At 45.0% G+C, this 20419-nt stretch overlaps 1 protein-coding gene across 3 annotated transcripts in view; it reads left to right on the top strand.

The window, feature by feature from the left end:
- The first annotated feature begins 825 nt into the window (after window positions 1-825).
- The window catches only part of Gab1 (GRB2 associated binding protein 1), a 106567-nt gene continuing 86973 nt past the window's right edge, over window positions 826-20419 (top strand). For 2 of the 3 annotated variants that reach the window (XM_051205783.1, XM_051205785.1), the window contains exon 1: window positions 831-977. In XM_051205783.1, the coding sequence (XP_051061740.1) occupies window positions 906-977 (72 nt within the window). In that variant the 5' untranslated portion in view covers window positions 831-905. Of the gene's footprint in view, window positions 978-20419 lie in introns of all 3 variants that reach the window. The other variant, XM_051205784.1, reaches the window with a different exon arrangement.

Consider the following 20419-nt stretch of genomic DNA (forward strand, 5'->3'; position numbering starts at 1 on the left):
TGTTGTTTTGGCTGCAAGCGCTCCGGAGGAGTTTCAGAGAAAGTCTGGGAAGAAGCTAGAGGCGACCGATCGTGGGAAGGGGAGGCGGAAAGGCAGGAGAAGGAGGGCCCGGCCCGGGCCGCGCCCCCCCTAACCCGCCGCGCGCCCCCGGGAGGGGGAGGAGCACAGGGGACGGGACGGAGGGGTCCCTCCCCGGAGCAGAGCCGCCCTGCGCCTCGTCCCTGCGCTGATCCCCGCCCTCGTCCGAGGCTGGAGCGCAGACCCACCCTCCAGCCGAGGATCCGCGACCTCCCCGCCGCTCGGCGACGCCCCGCGCCTCGCCGCCGGTGCTCCGCTCCCTAGGCGGAGCGGGACCTGCCCCTGCGTCCGCTGGCACCGGGAAGCCGCACGCCTTCCCGGGAACCCTCCTCGGAGCAGAGGGAAGGAGAAGATCGCGCCCCGCTCACTGAAAGCGCCAGCGGGCGGAGCGGAGCGGACACCGCGCGCGGGCATTGTGTGTGCGCGTGCAGCGTGGGGTCCGCAGCAGGGAGAGCTCGCGGGAGGTCCTGTCCCCCCCAAGGGGCGGAGCACCGGGCATCGAGCTCCTGTCTCCGGGTCTCGACAGAGTCCCAGCCGAGCCCGACCGCTGCCGAGGCGGCGGGACGGCGCGCCTGGCGGCCAGGAGGGTGCTCTGAAAGAAGGCCGGCGAACTCTGGTCCCCGCGGCTCCCGCTCGGGTTCTACTTCGGCCCGCCGGTCTGCGGAAGAGAGACTCGATCGCCTACACAGGACGCGCGGAGCCCGGCCGCCCCGTCGAGGGAATCAGCGAGATCCTCTGGCTTGTGTGTGCCTGCCGTGCCCGGAGCGCGGCCACTGTCTCCAGCGACCCCTCCGGTGCCTGACCTTCGAGCCCTCAAGGCGTGCACCATGAGCGGCGGGGAAGTGGTCTGCTCGGGATGGCTCCGCAAGTCCCCTCCGGAGAAGAAGTTGAAGCGTTATGTAAGTACAGGTCAGGGCACTGCCGGCCACGGCAGCAGCAGCCTGCTCGCCGAGCTCTTCCACGAATCCCGCCCTCCTCTTCCTCGATCCCTCTCTCTGCCAGCTGGCTTCGGATCGGGTGCGGTCCACTCGCACCCTGGCGTCCACTTGGCGGCCAAACTTTCTCCCTCCATGTTGCAGACCGCCTCCCCTGCAGGCCTCGTCGCCCCTTAGAGGAGCCCAGGCTCAAGCCAGCTACATACTTTAGTTGTTAATTCCATTTAGCAAGGGTGGGGTGGAAACGGGAAGAAAGAGCCTTCTTTTATTATCTGCATCAGCTTCACATGGAGCTATTAAATCTCCCCTCACCGAGAGGTAGTAGTGGTCATCAGTTCTCCTTTGGGTCCGCGCCCCCTTTACGCCTCTAGGAGGTTGAGGGAAGAGAATCGTGGACGCGAGAAATGGATAGTATAGGCAAACTTCTCAAAAATACTCACACAAGGGAAAGTGTGTGTGTGTGTGTGTGTGTTGTGTGGGTGTGGGTGTGTGGGGGAGTGGGTTTTTAGGCGCCCTACCGTCTGCTTAACAGGGTTCACATTTTCGCGGTTTTGCTTTGAGGGACACTGGAGTTTGGCCTGAGAATGCTGGCTGTTTGATGCGACAGGAGGGCGCTGGGGGGAGCCTGGTGGCTGATGTTTGGACGCCTCGGACGCACTGTCAAGCCTCCCTGGAGGGGACAGCTGAAGGCAGCAGGGATTTCTGGGTGTTGTGATTCTTTTCCAGGGCACCAGAACGACTTAAATGGTATTTCTGTAATTGATTCAAGATGCTGATTGTGTGTTAAAACTGTGTTCGCTGTCAGGAAAACTATCTTGAAGGAACCTACACTACAGCTGCAGAAATCTGTATCCTACTCAGGAGTCCGCGATCTTAAGTACTCCAGATCGACTAATTTTACGATGTCCCCTGTCGGCGAAGAAATGACAGTTTGTCCTGGCAGCTGAAGCAAATATTTTTCAAGTAAATGTGTTTTCCAGAAGCAAAACAGTGTACCCCCTTCAGTAGAGTTCACTACCGGTTTTGGTGGAACCTGTTTCTGGTTGAAGGGAATCTACACCAAGTACCCACCTCAAGCTAATTAACCCGATCACTCACTGCTTGCATGAAACGGGCAATGGGCAATTTATTTGACAGAGCTCACCAGCGATTTTCTGGTTTACTTTCTGCTAGAATGTATTACAGACAAGAAATTTCATTGAAAAAATGTGATTCATTAAATTGTCAGAGGATCCCCAAAGATGTCTCTCCATCTGTCACAGTTTCCCTGGATTTCTTGGTAAAGATGGCAACTTGATTCCAAAAAATTGAGAATGGTAGTGACACCTTCAGAATTAGTTGTAAAGAAACTATTGTGAGGAGATGTGTGGGGAGATGAAACTAGGCTTGAGAAGGCACTGCTTAGGAAAGGTGGCTTTAGGATTCTAGGGGAAACTAAGTACAGTGTATTTGCTGAGGATGACAATGGAAACTCGGAGCACTCTTTCAAGTTACACTGTGGCTCACAGGTGGTGCTGAGCTCTGTCCTAGGCACCAGCCACGAGGGAAGAAGTGCAGAAGGGGAAAGCCTTGCAGGAAGAAAACCAGTAACAACAAATGGTCTTAACAGAGGCCAAATAAAGTAAAAACTGGGCATGGTGCTATATGGCCATAACACCCAGCACTTGGGAAGCAGAAATGGGAGGGTTGAGGCCAGCCTGGCCTACATAGCAAATTCCAGCTAGCATGGGCTGGATCTCAAAAACAAAATAAAGTCTGTTATTAGTACAAATATTAACAATACATACATGGATAACAATAGAGTGTGTGGGAAAATATATATGTGTATGATTATGTGTATTTACATGTCTAATTTGTTGACACACCATGGCAGTTTCCTCCCATTGGAATGGGCTTATTCTTGGTGATATGGGGCCATGTACTACAGCAGTTTGTTAGATGTGGGGCTTGGCTTGGGTCATATAGTCATTTGAGTTGACTATCAGCTGAGAGCTCAAGAAGTATCCATCAGATGCAGGGTGCTGAAGAGCAAGACCCAGTCTTTGCTCTTAAATACTTTTAAAGTTTTGGGAACAACAAAGTAAATGTGTGTGGGGAAAGGTGGCCAAAATGCGAGGCAGTTTTTATCTGAGTGTCCAAGTTAAGTGGTTCGGATTTTTATTGATGCCTTCAGGAGATGTTTTCAATGAACAGGAGGGTATGGGGGGAAGACAAGGGGTTTTGTTTCGTTTTGGTTTTTTTGCTTTGTGGAAACCTAGTCTCTTTCTCTCCCTCTCCCCCTCCCTCCCTCTTTCTCCTCCCCTCCCTCCCTCTCTCTGTCCTTCTTTCTCTTTCTCTCCCTCTCTTTCTCTCTCTCTCTCTCTCTCTCTCTCTCTCTCTCTCTCTCTCTCTCACTCCCACTCCCACTCCCTTCCTCCCTCCCTCCGTGTGTGTGTGTGTGTGTGTGTGTGTGTGTGTGTGTGTGTGTGTTTGTGTGTCTCTGTGTCTGTGCACAGGTGTATGCATGTTGCATGCTGGTATGCATGTGTTTACCTGTGGTATCCAAAGGTCAACCTCAGGTGTGTCATTGCTCAGGAGCCACCCCCTGATTTTTTTCAAAGTGCCTCAGTTGGACTAGGAACTCACAGATTAGGATCAGCTGGCCAGTTAGTGAGATCCAGGTGTCCTCCTGTGTCCTCTCCTCTAGTGTAGGCATTACAAGATGCAGTATCTGCTTGGCTTTTACAAGGGTACTGGGGGTTGAACTGAGTTTTGTGTGCGTCTGTGGGAAGCATGTTATTGAGTGAGCCATCTCTCCAGCTGACTGGTGTTTTCTTTACACATTAGTGTAATAGGCGAGGATGGCCCAGGATGACAGTAGACAGGTGACTGCCAAGAAGATGTCATGGAGGACTGCCAAGTGGTTTATTCCCCAGAAGATTTGACAACCTCCGATTAGCAAACCTTTGGCTTTGTTTTTGCAAAAGTAATTTTGACCAGGGTGGATGGAGGCATGTACATATGCATTTTTTTTTCCTATTCTTTTTCTCTTTGGTGAAAATAATCCTGCAAAGCAGGTCAAAGACTGATTGAAAATGGTTTTTAGTTTTCAATTTGTGTGTGTGTGTGTGTGTGTGTGTGTGTGTGTGTGTGTGTGTGTGTGTGTGTTTTGGGGTTGGAACCCAAGGCCCCAAGATTTAAACATACTCTACTATTGAGCCATCTTTCACCTCCTTGTGTTTTTGTTTTTGTTTTTCTTTAAGACAGGATCTCACTGTGTAGCCATGAACCAGATTGTGTAGATCATGCTGGCCTCAAACTCACAGAGATATGTCTGCTTCTGCCCGTCAAGTACTGGATGAAAACTATGTCACCATCCCTGGCAATTTTTAAAAGAAAAAGAAATTTAGCCTTTGTGTGTGTGTCTGTGTGTGTCTGCGCGCCTGACTTGGAGGTCAGAGAACAACTTGTGGGAGTCTTTTCTTTCCTGTCCCCATTTGGGTTCTGAGGTCTAAACTCAAGCTGCCAGGCTTAACCCTCTGGGCCATCTTTCTGCCTAATAATGGTTTTAATGAGCAGATTCGCTATGAAAAGTTTATCTTGGAGGCTTGTACTGTTAATGAGACTTCTTTGAGCATCATGGTTCTGTTGCTGCCTGTGGGACTTTGAAGCTTGTCTCTCTGTTTGCAGTATTTGTAGAGTAGTTCAAACACTGATTGACATGACTGTTAAGGTCTGTTTTAGGGCTAGGGGGTTGTCTTATTGGACAGATCATTTTGCCTTATCTTCGAGACTATGAGAACTGGACCTCTGATCCCCAGAACTCTTGTGAAAAGCAGGGCAGATATGTTGGCAGCCTGTAATTCCAGCTGAAGGAACTAGACTTGTACTCAGGGCCAACTGCATAGCTAGATTAGCTGGAATTAGCAAGTTCCCACATTGACAAGAGTGCCTCCCTCAATAAATGAAGTAGAGAACAGTTGAAGAGGATGTCCAATCTCATCTGTGGGCCTGCAGACGTATTCACACACATGTACCTGTACATCCCTGTGTACCCATACATACATATACATGCATACCACATGCACATGTAGAACAAAGATATTGATTTCATGTTCCTTTCGGCTCCAACTTCTGTGTCTGCTCTTGACCACTTGGCCCCTGCTCATCTGGTAGAGGAACTTTCCATGAACTTCTTTTTCAGAGAGAGAAAGTGGCTCGAGGTAAAGGAAGAAGACTCCTGAGTCAGAAGTTGATTCTTTACTCATTTCAATCTTTTCTATGCAGAATGGTGCGAGCTTTTTGCATGCTTTGCTCTCTGGCTGCTTTTTAATGTTTACAGTAGAGCATAGTGCCCCATACTCACTCAGTTTTGCTGAGTGGTACTCAGAGCTTGGTTACCAGGGTTATAGTAATGAGTGGACTCGAAGGCTCAGATTTCTTATTAAAATTTAAGTTGGCAGGGTTGGGAGGTAGCTTGGCCTTGCCTACTGTACAGGAAGTTCTGTGTTTGATCTCCAGTACTTCTGAGCCAGCCACACTGTCTCAAGCCAGTAATCCCAGCACTTGGAAGGTGGAAGCAGGAAGATCCAAAGTTCAAGCTTCATCTTGGCTGGTGGAGATGGCTCAGCGGATAAGAGCACACCCCATCACCTGGGTTTGATCCTTGCAAGGAGAGAATTAGCTGTTGAAAGTTGTCCTCTGATATCAATCCAAGGTCTACAGCACACATAGATACACACTCACACAGACACACACACACAGACACACACTCTAATAAAAAATAAAATTAGTAAGATCATCCTTACTAGTAGATGTGAGGGTTGCCAAGGTGTCACATCAAAAATAAACAAACAAACAAATAAATAAGTAATTTAAGTGTTTTAGCTGCTGTCTTAGCGTTTGGGGCTACAATGTGGTGATTCAGTACATGTGTGTAAAATGTAATGATTAGGTCAGGGTAGTTAGACTTCTTATCTCTGTAAACACTTTACCTTTGTGTTTGGGCTGGCAGCCATTGGACATCTCTCCTGTTTTTATTTTTTTTCTTGATATTTTATAAAACATACACTTTGAAAGTGTTTAGATTAATAAGGATTTACTTTTTTAATAGTACCAGTGGGGATTATAATATCCAGAGTGCACATTATATGTACTTGAAAACTTCAAAGAACAAACTCAATAAAAGTTTTTTTTTAAAGCATTGGTGGAATTTTAGGATTTAAAAATTTTCATAGAAATAGATGTAAATGAGTTAATAAAGTCTTGCCTCAAGCCATCTGGCACTCACCATATCTCTGCAGGGGGAGCTTCCCTGTGGCCTGCCTCCAGACTGGACACCCCCTGAGCTCCTCCACACAGCCAGCCTTCTGTCTATCAGCTCTGGGCAGGTGTCAGCAGGAGCAGGTGTTCGATCTGGGGTAGAAGGACCTGCCTGGGAAGCCAGAGCAAGGTGGCCCCGTTAGCAGACAGCCCTGGAGCAAAGCCTCAGCCAGCTCTTGCTTGGGTGGCTAATCTGTCACCCAGCTTGAGCTCTGTCTGCTGCAGCTGTCAATTAACAGGCCAGTTTTTGTCTGGACTTTGGAAACACACCCCTAGTTCTGGAAATGAGCCTAGAAACACAAGTAACCTCTCTCAGTGTGTGGGCACCTGACATCTGATGTGGAGGAGGGGAGCCTGTGCAGCATCCCCTTGGACCAACGATAACAGGGTGTGTGCTAAACTGAAGCCCATGGTCTACTCTCCTGCCTTCCATTGAAGTCATACACTTCTCTGCTGGAGGATGTTTTATGTTAGTGAACATTCACTTCAGGTGCTGTTGTCTCCATACTACGTTTTGGAGTGTGGCGGATCATTGTCTAGTAACACAGAGATTTAACTGTGTTCAGTTACATTAAACCTTCCTACTAGTTAATGATAGTTAATTCTTTTGATGTGCCTAGGCAGAGTGCTAAGTTTTATGAAGCTTCCTCCCTACCTCAAACTCCTTTAGGCTTGCTAGATCCCCAAATACAATTGTTCCCTTTTGGGGGTTCAGAATTACTATTTGGAAGCTGTGTCATGTGGTAGTTTGCTTGACATTTTTTTTAACCCCCAACCTGAATCCTTTTCCTTCTAAAATTGTGGAACCAAAACTAAGATGCAGGGAGGGACTCACGGGATTGCAACAACATTCAGCTCTGCCAAGAACAGAAGGGGGAAGTGAATTTAGAAACTTTTCAACTCTTGGGATTGGGAAAGTTATAGATACAGGCAAAAAAAAAAAAAAAAAAAAAAAAAAAAAGAGAGAGAGAGAGAGAGGAGGGATAGGCTAATGAAGTGCAGGAATATTCAGGTCTTTTCTTGGAATAGGTGATTTCATGGAACATCCAGGTGCCACTTTTCTTTGTTCATTTTATGTCAACATGGCAGCTATAAACTGTACTGACATTGGGAGGTGTGTCATTTGCCATGCAGATGGGATTATAATAGAGCTAGAAGCCATCCGATGGTCTCTTTCTCAGCCAACTTAGACTCAGCCAGCTTCCAGCTAGCTAGCCCACCTCAAGAGGAACTTCTGGCTTTTAGATACCCTGTTCTTGAAAGTAAATAAGCTTAGAGTGGGATAACCAGCAAAATCACCTAGGCATCTGTCAGGACTACAGATTTAGAATTCTACTGGAAAATAAAAGACCCCTTTTTGTCTGGGGATGTGGTCTAGTTGAGTGAGTGCTTGCCCAGCAAGAAGGGCTGGGTCAGTCCCCAGCACTGCCAAAAGCTGGGCATGGTGGAGTACACCAATAATCCCTGCATTTGGGAGGAGGAGGCAGATGGATCAGAAGTTCAGGGTCACCTCTAGCTATTTAGTCTGAGGCTAGCCCTTTTAAAAAGACTTGGTTTCTTTTAAAATTTTTTTACTTAAGAGCAGGGGGTGTCCAGCTCAGACCTGCAACACCTGGGAGGCAGAGGCAGGAGGACAGAGTTTGAGACTGTAGCAAGACCGTGTCTGGGAATATCAATTAGATGAAAAGCACTGAGGGTTTCAGTGTGTCTTGTGCCTACTGTGGGAGAAAAGAGTCTGAGTGCAGACTGTGCCTCTGGCCTCCCCCGATCCTTGACTTTCTGATCCTGTTTCCTTATGGGGAGGTGGGGGGTGGGCAGTAAGAGCTCCAGCTGGGACATCCTCTTAAGATATTTCCTGATGTCAGAGGGAAGACAGGGAGCTGCTTGTTAGGCCTTACTGCGCCTCTGGTAGCTGCAGGAACATGGGGATTCTCTGTGGGCTCCCCAGTGTCTCAGTGCAGAAAGCACAGGGACAGTTGGTTGCAAGGCTCATGTGCAGGGCCTGGCTCAGGGTAGAAGTTGCTCGGCTTATCTGCTAGTTGAATAAATAAACAGGTATTTCGGGAGCTTTGGTCCTGGGCCTTGTGTGGAATGCAATGGAGGCATCTGTCCACTCCCTCCCTGTGAGTAGTTTCTAATCTGTGCAAACAGGTTATAGATGCATAAACATTTAAATAGCTTGACTAAGAGATTGGCTGTAAATACAGGATGAACTTGCCTCAGACGGAGATCTGGGCAGGAAGAAGACTGTCACAGAAAACTGGCCACTAGAGTTTCAAGTCGGTCCAGGAAAACTTGCACTGTCCTCAGTCGTAGCTGAATCCTAAGGGAAGGATGGTTTTCAGTAAAGAAAGAGGACATGGAAGTGACAAGTGTTCCACGCTGCTTCGGCTTCATGCCTGGAGTTTGGATGTCAGCTGTGACTTCTCAGTGGAGAAGTTTGTTTCTGCTAGGACCTAGGCAGGTTCTTGTGGACACCTAACCACAGTGTTTTCTGCAACCAAGAAGAAAGAAACATAGCAACCTGTATGGTCACCTGGACTTATTAAAACTCTAAGGGACCTGTGTTATTTAAGATTCCTTTATGTCTGTTTTGAGCTAAATAATTCATTCTGGCAAGCCTTCAGCAGAGAGGGAGCATGTTCGGGTGGGGAGAGGAATAATGGAGTCTTTGACTGTTTGCTTCTGAGCTGCTAGCGCCTGAACTTGGACTCTGGAAGCCATCTTAGCCCAGCTGTGTGAGTGCCAGCCAGTGTGGGAGGGGTGAGAGCGACACCATTGGATCACATGAAACCTCTTCTGACTGTTGATGGGATGTGGGGTCCTCTCATTTCACATTCCTTGCATTGACATGGCTCATTTCCACCCAGCCAAAGCTCCCTCTGAATCTGCCATTTGAACTTGGAGGGAAGTCACATTTGTGTGACTCCTTTTATCACAGTCCCTGTGTCCACTAATTACAGAAAACTTACAGAGTCACGAGGCTCTTTCTCCTCTCCTCTCGGACCACAGCACAAATAAAATTAGTATTCTTTAGATTACTGAGGGGAAAGCGGTCCATTGTGTTAACTTTGTTAAATATTTAGACTCTTCCACTGCTAACTCAGGGGTGGGAGTGGTTCAGGAACCTTCTTGAATTGTAGGCAACATTTAGAACTGTAGAATCATTGGGAAAAATCAGGAGCTAAAAGTTTTTGATGGACCATTCCGGACTCATATACTTGAGCCCCTTAAATAATACAAGGATTCCTGAACTGGGAGAAATAGTGTTTATGTTTTAGGCAATTCTTTTATCCGTCTAGAGGGGGGCATATCTCCCTATTTGAAAACTTTTCATTTCAAAATTCATAGCAAAGTGGTAACCTCGCTGGCTTTGGCTGTCCTGCAGCAGCATTGTGAAGGGCAGGGTCGTGAATGCATATTTGGTCCTTATCTCTGTTACTTTAGCTCTTGAAGCTTACTGATTACAACTTGTAGCCGCCAAGTCCTGTCCTGCACTATTATCTGGAACAAAAATTTTCCATGTGGTTTGCCTTGGCCATGCTGCTGTAGGCACAGCACAACGTGGAAGTGTGACTTGTAAAGGAGAGGGCTGCTAGAGGGGACAGCGTGAGTTATTTAATATTTTCCTACTGTTTCTAAGTCGTCCTTTCCTTGCCTTGCCATGCTTTCTAGAAATGTTTGCCATTTTTCTAAACTAAGTTACCTTTCATTTTTATACACTGGAAAGAATGCTGCATTTACTAACAGTTTTTTTCTTATTCTGTTCTCTTCCCCCCCCCCCCTCTGTCTCGACTCCTAAAAATGAGGTGGGAACCAAATCACCACATTGTTTTTTTGAATTGAAAACAATATACTGAAGTCTAAACATTTGTTTTGAAATGTAAAAATCTTTTTTAAAGGAAGAAAAATACTAAGCTTCGCTTTAAGTATACTGTCAAGTGTGTTTCCCTTTCCCCTTTTACTTATTTTCATTTGCTTTGACTGAGTAGCTTGAGTCCAGTTTTAGATAGTCTTATCCAGAGGACAGCACATGGATAATAACAGTGACAGCCCATTTTCTGTCAGGAAAGAGGCCTGACCACTCTGAAGGGGGAAATATCAAAAAGCAAATAAGGTTTTATTACTTTTATAACACTAGATTAATTTGAATTTATTTAAGCATTAGATCACTATGAAATAAGTAGGTAAATACAATTTTGTTTATTTAAAAACTTCTTTGGCTGACTTATTTAATTTTGCATGGATGAATGTTTGCTGGAATGCGTGTCTGTACCACCACCACATGCATGCCTGCTGCCGGTAGAGTCAGAAGAAGCCATCAGATCCCATGGTACTAGAGTTATTGCTAGCTGTGAGCTGCTGTGTAGGTGCTGGGAATTGAACTTGGGACTTCTGTAGAAGCAGTAAATGCTCTAAGTGTTGAGCCACCTCTCTAGTCCAGGTAAACATAATTTTAGTAAGGAACCCTGTTTTCTATGGCATTAGGGATTTTGAGAGCTTGGTGTATTGTTGTAGTTTCTGCTATATTTAATGCATTGGCATGCCTGTTGATGTAAAATTGTTTTTGCTAACTTTCATAAGTCAGAGGAGAATAAGTCTTTCTCTGTTCCCAGCATCCTCTCCCCTCTGCTCTTAACTGGTGTAACCACAGCAAGGCAGCTGAGACTGGAGTAGTGATGGTGTTTTACTCAGTAGGCAGCTTGCTTGCTTCACCCAGACAGCTTTAGTTACAAGTGCCCTGGGAAATGTGGTTGGGCCACTTTGGACTGCAGGACTCCACCCTTCAATGACTACCTGATTGAAGAATTAAAATGCCCTCTGTCTTCTCAGCTCCAGTCTGTAGCTTGGCCTCCCCACAGTGCTCTCTATGGCCAGAGGCTAGCAGCCAAGATTTAACCGCTGCTGGTTGGCAAGGTGACACTTTAATATTTCAGTTTGGGACGAGGAATACTTGGTAAGATGCCACCTCTCATAACTTGAATTCCGATGGTAGTGTGGGGCTTGCTGAGGAATGATGGAAGGTATTGTTTGAATCCCCAGCCTCTGGTGGCTATAGTTGACCTGACAAGTTAGTTCTCCTTGATCTTTTCAGGTTTAAATGGTTTTAAGTGTCGAGAGAAAGTGAAAGGAAGTGCTGAGTATTGGAGAAGGGGGCTCGCTTTAATGGTGCTGTTATGTACAAGCCTTGTCACTAGGTATGTAAGTCATTTGCTCCCCTGGAAGGGGCCAGAATCAAATGAGTGGGTAGTGTTCTCACTTCTTTTTCTGTAAGCCATCAGGTACTCAGGGGTCAGATTTCTCAGAATGCAATGCTCCAAGCAGGGACAGCATTTTTCAGGATGGTTTTCATAGTGACCCACAGTATACACAATATAAGAAAAGTGTGTATTTGTATCAAACAGTCATTGCTTCATTTATTGTTCTTTGGTGTTTGTGGCAGAATATTAATTCCCAGAGGGCAGAGGACATCTACACTTTGTCTAAAATGTGGGACCTTGTACAATCTCTTGAACAGTATAGGCAAACAACTGTATTTTTAGTCCAGAATTATGAATCACTTTGTCCAGTGCCCCCTCAACTTTTCTGATTCCTTCCTCAGGTGTGTTCAGTGTTCTCTGCTTTTCATTTAGCCTGTCTTTGTTTTGGTCTACATAGCAAAAACATTAACTATATTAAGTATTCTATTTCCAGTTGCCCGCATCTCCTTCCCTACTCATGGAAAAGAGTCCAACCCTTTAATTTTACAGGGAATGAAAATGAGCCTCCGGGAGGATGATGATTAGTTTGTCCAAGGTCATGCATTGTAACCAGTTGTCCCGTCAGGGTCAGATAGGCCGTCTCTCAGGGCAAATCCTTCAGTCACCACGGGAGTACAGGCTATACGCAAGGCACAGTGAAGAACTTAAAAGCAGAGGCTGTCACTTTCAAGAGTTAGTATGCTAGCAGAGGACCTGGGATGTGCTCACTCAGCACTCTGTGATGCCATATGAGTTGGTGCTCTCGAAGGGTTCAGCAAAGACAGATTGGTTCAGGAATTGAGGAAAGCTTCCTAAAAAGGGAACATTTTTTCAGAGCTTAGTTAAGGACAGTTCCATTTTAAAGGTGGGGACATCTCTCCCTTTGCATCTCTCCCTTTCCTCCGGTACCATGAGTTATGTAGATGTAGCTGCTGGCTCCTCACTTATGTATTGTAATGGAAGACAACCTGAGTCCTTCTCGTGGTCCTTACCAGAACCATTTCCACCAACTTCTCTCAGGAAGCCCCTTGTCACGAAGTCTAGGAGTGAACTGTAGTTCTTTCTTGACATTCTTGGGTATATGTGACCAAGTCCCTTCCTGACACAGGCTGGAGTTCCTAAGGCTCTAGCCTGGCTTTTCTCCTGCTACCTCTATCAGTGGCTTTTCATCCTTCAAAGTTTAAAAGCCTTGTGCTCAACTAGGTTGGCTGGCCCAGCTTTAAAGAAAGTGATGACCCAAGTTCGATCCCCAGGACCAACGTGGTGGGAGAAGAGACCCAGAGGACGTTTTTCTCTGATTATCTCATGTGTAGTGTGGCAGACACATGCCCACAGACATACTGTTTAAAGGATGAAAAGAGCCAGCTCTCAGTTTCACAAGAGTTCTTAGAAGCTCACAAGTGTTATAACTTGTATGGTTTCTGATCTGTAAAGCCCACCTACAAGTCTTGGAGCATGGTTAAATGTGCTCAAGTTTTGTGCTGGTGATCTGAGAATCTCTTGGCCCATTCTGTGGGTCAGACTGTTTAGATGGTCTGCAGAATTGTCAAGTGCCCATGCGTGCATCTCACCCTTCAGACCTGGTCTTCCCCATGCCTTCCCAGTCGACAGCACCACTACCCTCCTGCAGTGGCTTGAGAATACAGGTTTCCTCATTCTGGACACAGTGACCTGAACAAACCCCGTCATTTACTACCTCAGTAGCTCTTGACTATTGGCCCTCTGCTGCCTTTCTTCTGGAAGGCTTCGGTCGTTAACTGGCCTTGGCATCCAGTTTTGCAAAGATCTCTTTGTGACAGCAGCTAGGCAACTTTTCTGAGACAGAAATCTAATGATGCCATCGCCCTGGGCTGAGCCTGTTGGTACTGTTACGTTCCTTTGCTGTTGGTAATACCCAGGCTTTCCTCTTGGCTCACCAGGCTTCATCATGTGGTATTACCACATCCAGCCAGGAGACTTGTTGCCACCTTCTTCAGTCAGCCTCTGCCTCAGCTTCGCTGGACTTTTGTGTTTCCAGTTGTCCCTGAAACCTGTCTTTCTGGGCTTTTGCGTATACTTTAGCCCCTGCTTGAATTCTTAACCTTCTTTACCTATCTCTACAACTGTACTAACTTCTCGTTCTCCTCTTTGTCAGCATCCCCTGGACTCTGTCACCAGCACAGACACACTCTGTAAGATAAGATTGTTGCGTCTTTAGCATCCACTGGCTGAACTTGGTCATATTTACTTATGTAGATGTTCATTTTCCCATAGACTGTGTGTGCTATTGGTGGATAGTATACATTGTGATGTCTGTGAAATCCAGGTTCTTTTACTCTCATGGGATCCCCTTGCATATAAAATGTAAAACCAGGTGTGGTGGCATGGATCTGTATTCTCAGTACTTGGGTAGCTGAGACAAGGTGATTTCACATTGGAAAGCAGTGAGGGACTTCAGAATGTGTTCCAGGCTGGCCAAGGATGCATAGTGAACCCTATGTCAACAAAGCTAAACCAAACAGAAAGTGAAAAATTAGGTAAGGGTGTGTCATAGTTAGGGTTTCTATTGCTGTAAAGAGACCAGGACCCTGGCGCTTGTTTTTTTTGTTTTGTTTGTTTGTTTGTTTGTTTTTGTTTTTAATAATTTATTTTTATTTATGTGCATTGGTGTTTTGCTTGCATGTAAATCTGTATGAGGGTGTCAGATCTTGGGGTTATAGACAGTTGTTAGCTGCCATGTGGGTGCTTGGAATTGAACCCAGGTCCTCTGGAAAAGCAGTTAGTGCTCTTAGCCACTGAGCCATCTCTCCAGTCCTGACCCTAGCAACTCTTATAAGGAAAACATTTAATTGGCTTACAGTTCAGAGGTTCGGTCCATCATGGTGGGAAACAAGGCAGCTTGCAGGCAGACATGGTGCTGGAGTTGAGAGCCTTACATCTTGATCCAAAGGCAACAGGAAGTGAACTGAGACACTGGGCATTATCTTGAGCATATATGAGACCTCAAAGCCTACCTACACAGTGACACACTGCCTCTAACAAGGCCAAACCTATTCAGCAGTGCCACACCTTCTAATAGTTCCACTCCCATTGGGGGCCATTTTCTTTCAGGTCACAGTTCCACTCCCATTGGGGGCCATTTTCTTTCAGGTCACCACAGGGTTTTTGCCTAAAGTCTGAAGAGCTCAATTTGATCCCTGGAGTGTATGATGGATAGGGAGAACCAAGTCTTGCAAATTGCAAAAAGTGTGTGAATGTATGTACACACACATAGGGACAGAGTAAACAAAAATATATATTTTGCAATGTAAATATATTCTAACTGTATTATTAATGTGCCATGGTCCCCCATACTGTCCCACTTGTATGAATGGGTACACCGAGTATTGAATGGACAGAAATACCTTACAGATAAAGTCGATAGAGTGTGTCAGCTTATGGATCAAGACAAAGGCAAGAAGATCACTCAGCTCTTCAGTTATGTGGCACTTTGGTAATTGCCCAGGTAGCTCACAAGCAATCCTAAGATGTAATAGGACAATTCTCAGAAAATTAGAAGGATATACTTTAAAATGTTTATAGTTACTACTTTATATATGTCTTAAAGCAAGAGTCATTGATATGTTTATGATTTCAAAAATATGTTCCATGAGCTAGCTTACTAACAAGTGTGTTTCTTGAGATGTTTCTATATAGAGAGGTCAGTGTTGTGTGGGGTTGGGAGGCAGTTTGCCCGGTCACAGGACATTTGGCTGTGTTTGAAGACAGATTTCTCTTGCAGCACTTGAAGGGAGGTAGAGTCAGGACTGACCTCCTGTTGCTCAGTCCAGCCCCACAACAACCCAGTGCCTGGCCCTGGCTGCCAGTGTGCCATGGTGAGCAGCTCCTGTGGAGAAGCCTCTAGGGCTTTGCCCTCACCCGTTGTTGTCTGTTGTTTTATTTCCCAGGGCCCCACTAGAAGTTTCAGCTCAGATGCAGGGTTGGTGTATCCCTGGAGTCAAAGCATGTCTTTACTTTGGCCAAGTTGACATTTACGTGGCTGAATTTTAAACACTATGGGTTGGGAAAGACTTTATGTGCAAGGCAGAACCTCTGTCCAAAGAGGTGTTGTCCTTTGAATAATAACCCAAATACTCATTTTGCCTCACTCTCCTAGCTAGGGAGAGCTATTGTTGTCTGGGGGGGGGGTTGGGGGAGTGCTGAGTCATTTATCCATGCTTTTTATTATCTCTTGGCTGGAAGATCACCAGGCATTGTTCATAAGCCGCCCAGCTTGTTTACTTTTCATAAATTACATGTAATCAAGCCCTCTTGCAGGTCTGGCTACTACTGTAATTGGCAGTTGCCACAGAGCCGGGCCAACGGGTCTGCATTTGTGCTGATGTCTTTTGTTGGGTGCAAGTCCTACCCGCCAAGCTTACCTGTTCCTTCTACCTGTACTTTAAATGGAAGGAGTACACACCCAGCATGGGTTCTCAGATGTCGTGAGACCCCTAGTTAGGACTTGGTAGAGTCCTTGCCCTTTAGTTTGGGAAAAATCAAAAGTTTGAGGTAGTGGTCCTCAAATTTCCTTGTTCTTGATGTTACCTGTGTCACTTCTAAAACAAGGCCTTGCTGTTTTCATTTTCCTCCCCCATCTGATGACTTTAGTAAGCATAGGTAAGATCTAGAAACTTTTTAAAAACAAAAGAAAACAAAAACCAAGTGTTATGCTGAAGAGGACACTTAGCAGGACACGTCCTTGCTGCTCTTCCAGAAGGCACCCACATTGGGTGGTTCAGCTCCAGGGGATCTGACTATATGATACATGTGGCATATATGTACACAGATATAGACACACATACACATAGATGGAAAAAGAAATCTTTTTTTTTTTAACAAAAGCAAACATTTAGATATTTTGTATTTGCCTGTGGGGTTTGTAGATAACATATTTGTATATGTGCACATGTGTGTGTAATGGTACAAATGGAAAATAGAGGTCTATGCCAAGGTCTTTACTTCCTCTTCCCCTCGTTTGTTTGTTTTTTGAGGTAGGGCCTTTCATTCACCCTGAGTTCACTAATTGTCTAGATTGGCCTGTCTGTAGGGCCTAGGAATCCCCTTGCTCTGGTTTTCCAGCATTAAAGTTACAGGTGTATACTGCCACACCTGGCTATTTATTTATTTATTTACTATTTATTTATTTATTTATTTACTTACTTACTTATTTATCTTATGTGGCTGCTGGGGGATCTGAACTCAGTTCCTCCATAATGAGCACAGCTGGGTTGCCTCCCCCCTTCTAGAATTCTACAGTTAAAAATCTGGGGCTGGTCTCAGAAACACTGATCTTGATGCAAAGGAAAAAGAACAAAAGGAATCTAATAAAAGGAAATGTTTACATTGGAATGGGAAAGTAGAATCAATGCTCAAAGGTCCTTGGAAATACAGGTGTTTAGTTTTGCCATTATTATTATTATTTTCTGGTTGTGATTGACATCGTGTTATCCCTTCATAAGGATGTACTTAGAAGATGCAAAACTAAAAGAGTTTTCAGAATGGTTAGACTATTAAAAAGTACCGAGGTATTGCTAAGTCCTCAAAAGGTGTCGAGTCAGAGATGGTATTATGTTGACATCCATTAGACAAGATTGTGTATCCATTCAAAAGAGGATCCAGACCTTGTGGATGGCTTAGAGATGAGGAGGAGAGATGAAGGGGGATTACTTCTTCACTGCAGTGCTGGTTATTCTGGTTATAGGATCTGAAAGAGTATCATTAAAGTCAGGCTTCCTGGAATTGTCCACAATTCAAATACATTTCCCACTGTCTGTTGAAGACACAACTGGCCTGTCCTACTTTTTGGTTTTGAGATGTGATTGGTTTAGAAAGACCACCAAACTGTTCTTAGCAACAGAAGTCAAACCTCTTTTCAGCTATTATTTATATATGTGTAAAACCCAAAGTCCACACTAGGGAAAGAGAGTCTGAGAGACCCCATACATGGGAGAAAATCATCCAAGGTAAGAATGGTTGCTTCACCCTAGCAGGAGAATGAAGGAATTTTCTTCCAACTGTGTCCTAATGAACTCTGTCTTCATCTGGAAGGCTGGTTTTTGTTGTTGCTGATGTAGTATTTCCTTCTAAGAATTTTAACGATCTGTTCAGTTGCCTCATAGAAAGATATTGACCAAAGATATTAATAATGATTTGGGAGATATTTATAATGTGACAGGTGTCACCCACCTTTATTAAACTGTCCAACTTAATAGCTCCATCCATCTTGGCACCATCTTTGCTTTTCCGCTCACAATGCTCCAGTCATGCTAACTACTTAGCCTATCTTCTGTCTCTCTTTCCTACCTTCCATCTCTGCTTTCCTCCTTGACTTATTTACCCAGGAACACTTCATCCTTTTAATGACCATGCCCATCTGCCTACAAGATCTCCAAACATCTTCATATCTGCTTTGTAAGTGTTGAGGATCATTATTGTCATTAGGGGAAGTGGAGGCCACACCCGTGCACTGCTCAAAGCAAGTAAGTTGGGTCAGTAGATCCTAACTACTGAAGCAAGCAAGAGGGTTATGGCTGTGAGCTGGTGGTGATCCAGAGCCAGCTTCCACTGATGCGGGCAACCTGGGAAGGCGCTCTCCGTGACTTCCACTTTTCTCTAGGTACTGAAGGTCGAGCACAAGAATGTTTTCTTCTCCCAGGTGACTTTATACGCTTGCTTTTTGATGCTGCTGTGGTCATATGCTTGTTGGATGTTTCTTTACTGGCCTTAGCAGTCCTAGTTCTACTTTGTGGAGCCTACTCTGTTCCATATATATTTAATCTAGAGGTGGAGTTTTCCAGTTATCCCAGAAAACAAGTCATAGTGCTTACAGGGGGGAAAGACTAATCAGGAAGTCATCTAAGTGCTACTGAAAAATCGTGGCTTATAAACTGTCAAAGTGTTGCTATTCAGTGTTCTTTTGGGGGTCTAGCACAGAAATAAAAGTTTATAAGATATTAGATTAGCAGACTTTGTAAGCTGCTAAAGGGAAATGTTATCCTCTCCCTCCCTCCCTGTCTCTCTCTGTTTCTCTCTGTCTCTCTCTGTCTCTCTGTCTCTCTGTCTCTCTCTCTCTCACACACACACACACAGGGTTTCATGTAGCCCAGAGGGAACTATTTCTTTATTAGAATTACCCTTGAACTATAATGTATGTAGTCCTATAACATGTTTATGTACTTATAGCTGCTTATATTTGAATAGAATATATACATAGGATATATACCATGTTGTTATTTGATTTTAGGTAATATTAATTATTATTTTGAGACAGAAACACAGTCTTACTGTGTAGCCTTGTCTGTGTAGAGCAGCCTGGCCACAAACTCACCAAAGATTTTCCTGTTTCTGTCTCCCAAGCTCTGGGATTAAAGGTGTGAGTCATCTTGCTTTGCTTAGGTCACAAATCTCAATATACCCAATATATTTATAAGTTTAGAAACCTATCTATATGACCCAGTAACTTATTTTTGCTTCCAAGGTTTTACTTACTTGGTTGTTCGTCCACCTGCCAGTCTGCATAAAAATTTAACAGAAAACAGAGACTTAGCCTCATTTCTGGGTCATCCCTATAGCTTGGATTCAGTTTGTATAAAATGAGTGAAATGGGCAAACAGCAGAGATGTCAAGTAACTTTTAAGCAAGGAGAAGATACTCCAATTTCTTTTTCTTTTTTAGCAAACATGTTTAGTTCCAACTTAGGAAGTTAGTTATTTGGTAAGAAGCTTAAGTTTGTACCAAGGGCAGCTGAGACTGGTCTTTAAACCACCTTCTCATCTTTGAAGTAAGTTCTTGTCTGTTTTCACATGGGATTTCTTGCTTTTATAAACCATGTGTTTTCTAAGTCTGAGGTGGCCTATTGAATCATCTTAAGTAAAAGAAAATGATGGAAGGAAAAGATAAAGTGTGGGACTGGGTGAAGGTGCAGTCAGCAAGGGCCTTGCAAAAAACGAGGACCCAAGTTCCATCCTCAGAACCCATGAGTAAAGCTGTCTGTGGTGGTTTCTGCTATTAACCCTGACACTGGGGCCTCAGAGACCCATAACTCCCTAGGGCTTGCTGGCCAGCCAGCCTGCTTGCCATAGTCAGTGAGCTACAGGCCACTGAGAGACACTGTTTCAGGGAACAAGACGGGGGTGACCCCCCCCTTCCACACACACACACACACACACTATAAAGGCCCATTTTTCTTATTTTAATGAGTGGAGAAAAATAATGTTGTTCTTCTCTTTTTGTTTTCTTTTGAGACAGGGTCTCATTAGGTAGCCCTCGTTGGCACAGAGTTCTCTGTGTAGATCAGTCTGGTGACAATCCTTCTGCATCTGGGGTGGGCACTGCAGGAATATGCCAATATGTCCAGCAAAAAAAAAAAAATATTTTTTTTTGAGACAGAAGTTTAAGCTGTTGAGAGATTGGCCTCCAACTCCCTGGAATCTCACTGCATACTCCAAGGGCTATGCCACTATGAACTCTTTTACCCCACTTTTTATTTTATTTTATTTTTTTTCCTTTCAGTCCTTTGGTTGATTTGAACCTTGGGTCTTGCATTTCAAGACAGGTGCCTCACCAGAGAACCATGCCCCTAACCCTCTTCCTATTCTTACATGAAAAGTGAGACCTATAGGAAACGTAAACTAAGGAAGCATTCTCTATCCAAGACCACTTGTTCCAGCAATCAGAGATGGGCCAGAACTTGGCTTCCAGGTGTCCAACCGAGGCCCCTCCCATCCCCAGAAGCTGCTCACTTCTAATCTTTACACATGAGAAGAGCCTTTTGGGTGCCCCCAAAGCAGTTGTGATATTGTCTCTCCATCCAAGCTTGCCTCTTTTATTTCTTAAATGTGATTA

The sequence above is a fragment of the Phodopus roborovskii genome, unplaced genomic scaffold, assembly GCF_943737965.1.
Source record: "Phodopus roborovskii unplaced genomic scaffold, PHOROB, whole genome shotgun sequence".
Classification (NCBI taxonomy): Eukaryota; Metazoa; Chordata; class Mammalia; order Rodentia; family Cricetidae; genus Phodopus; species Phodopus roborovskii.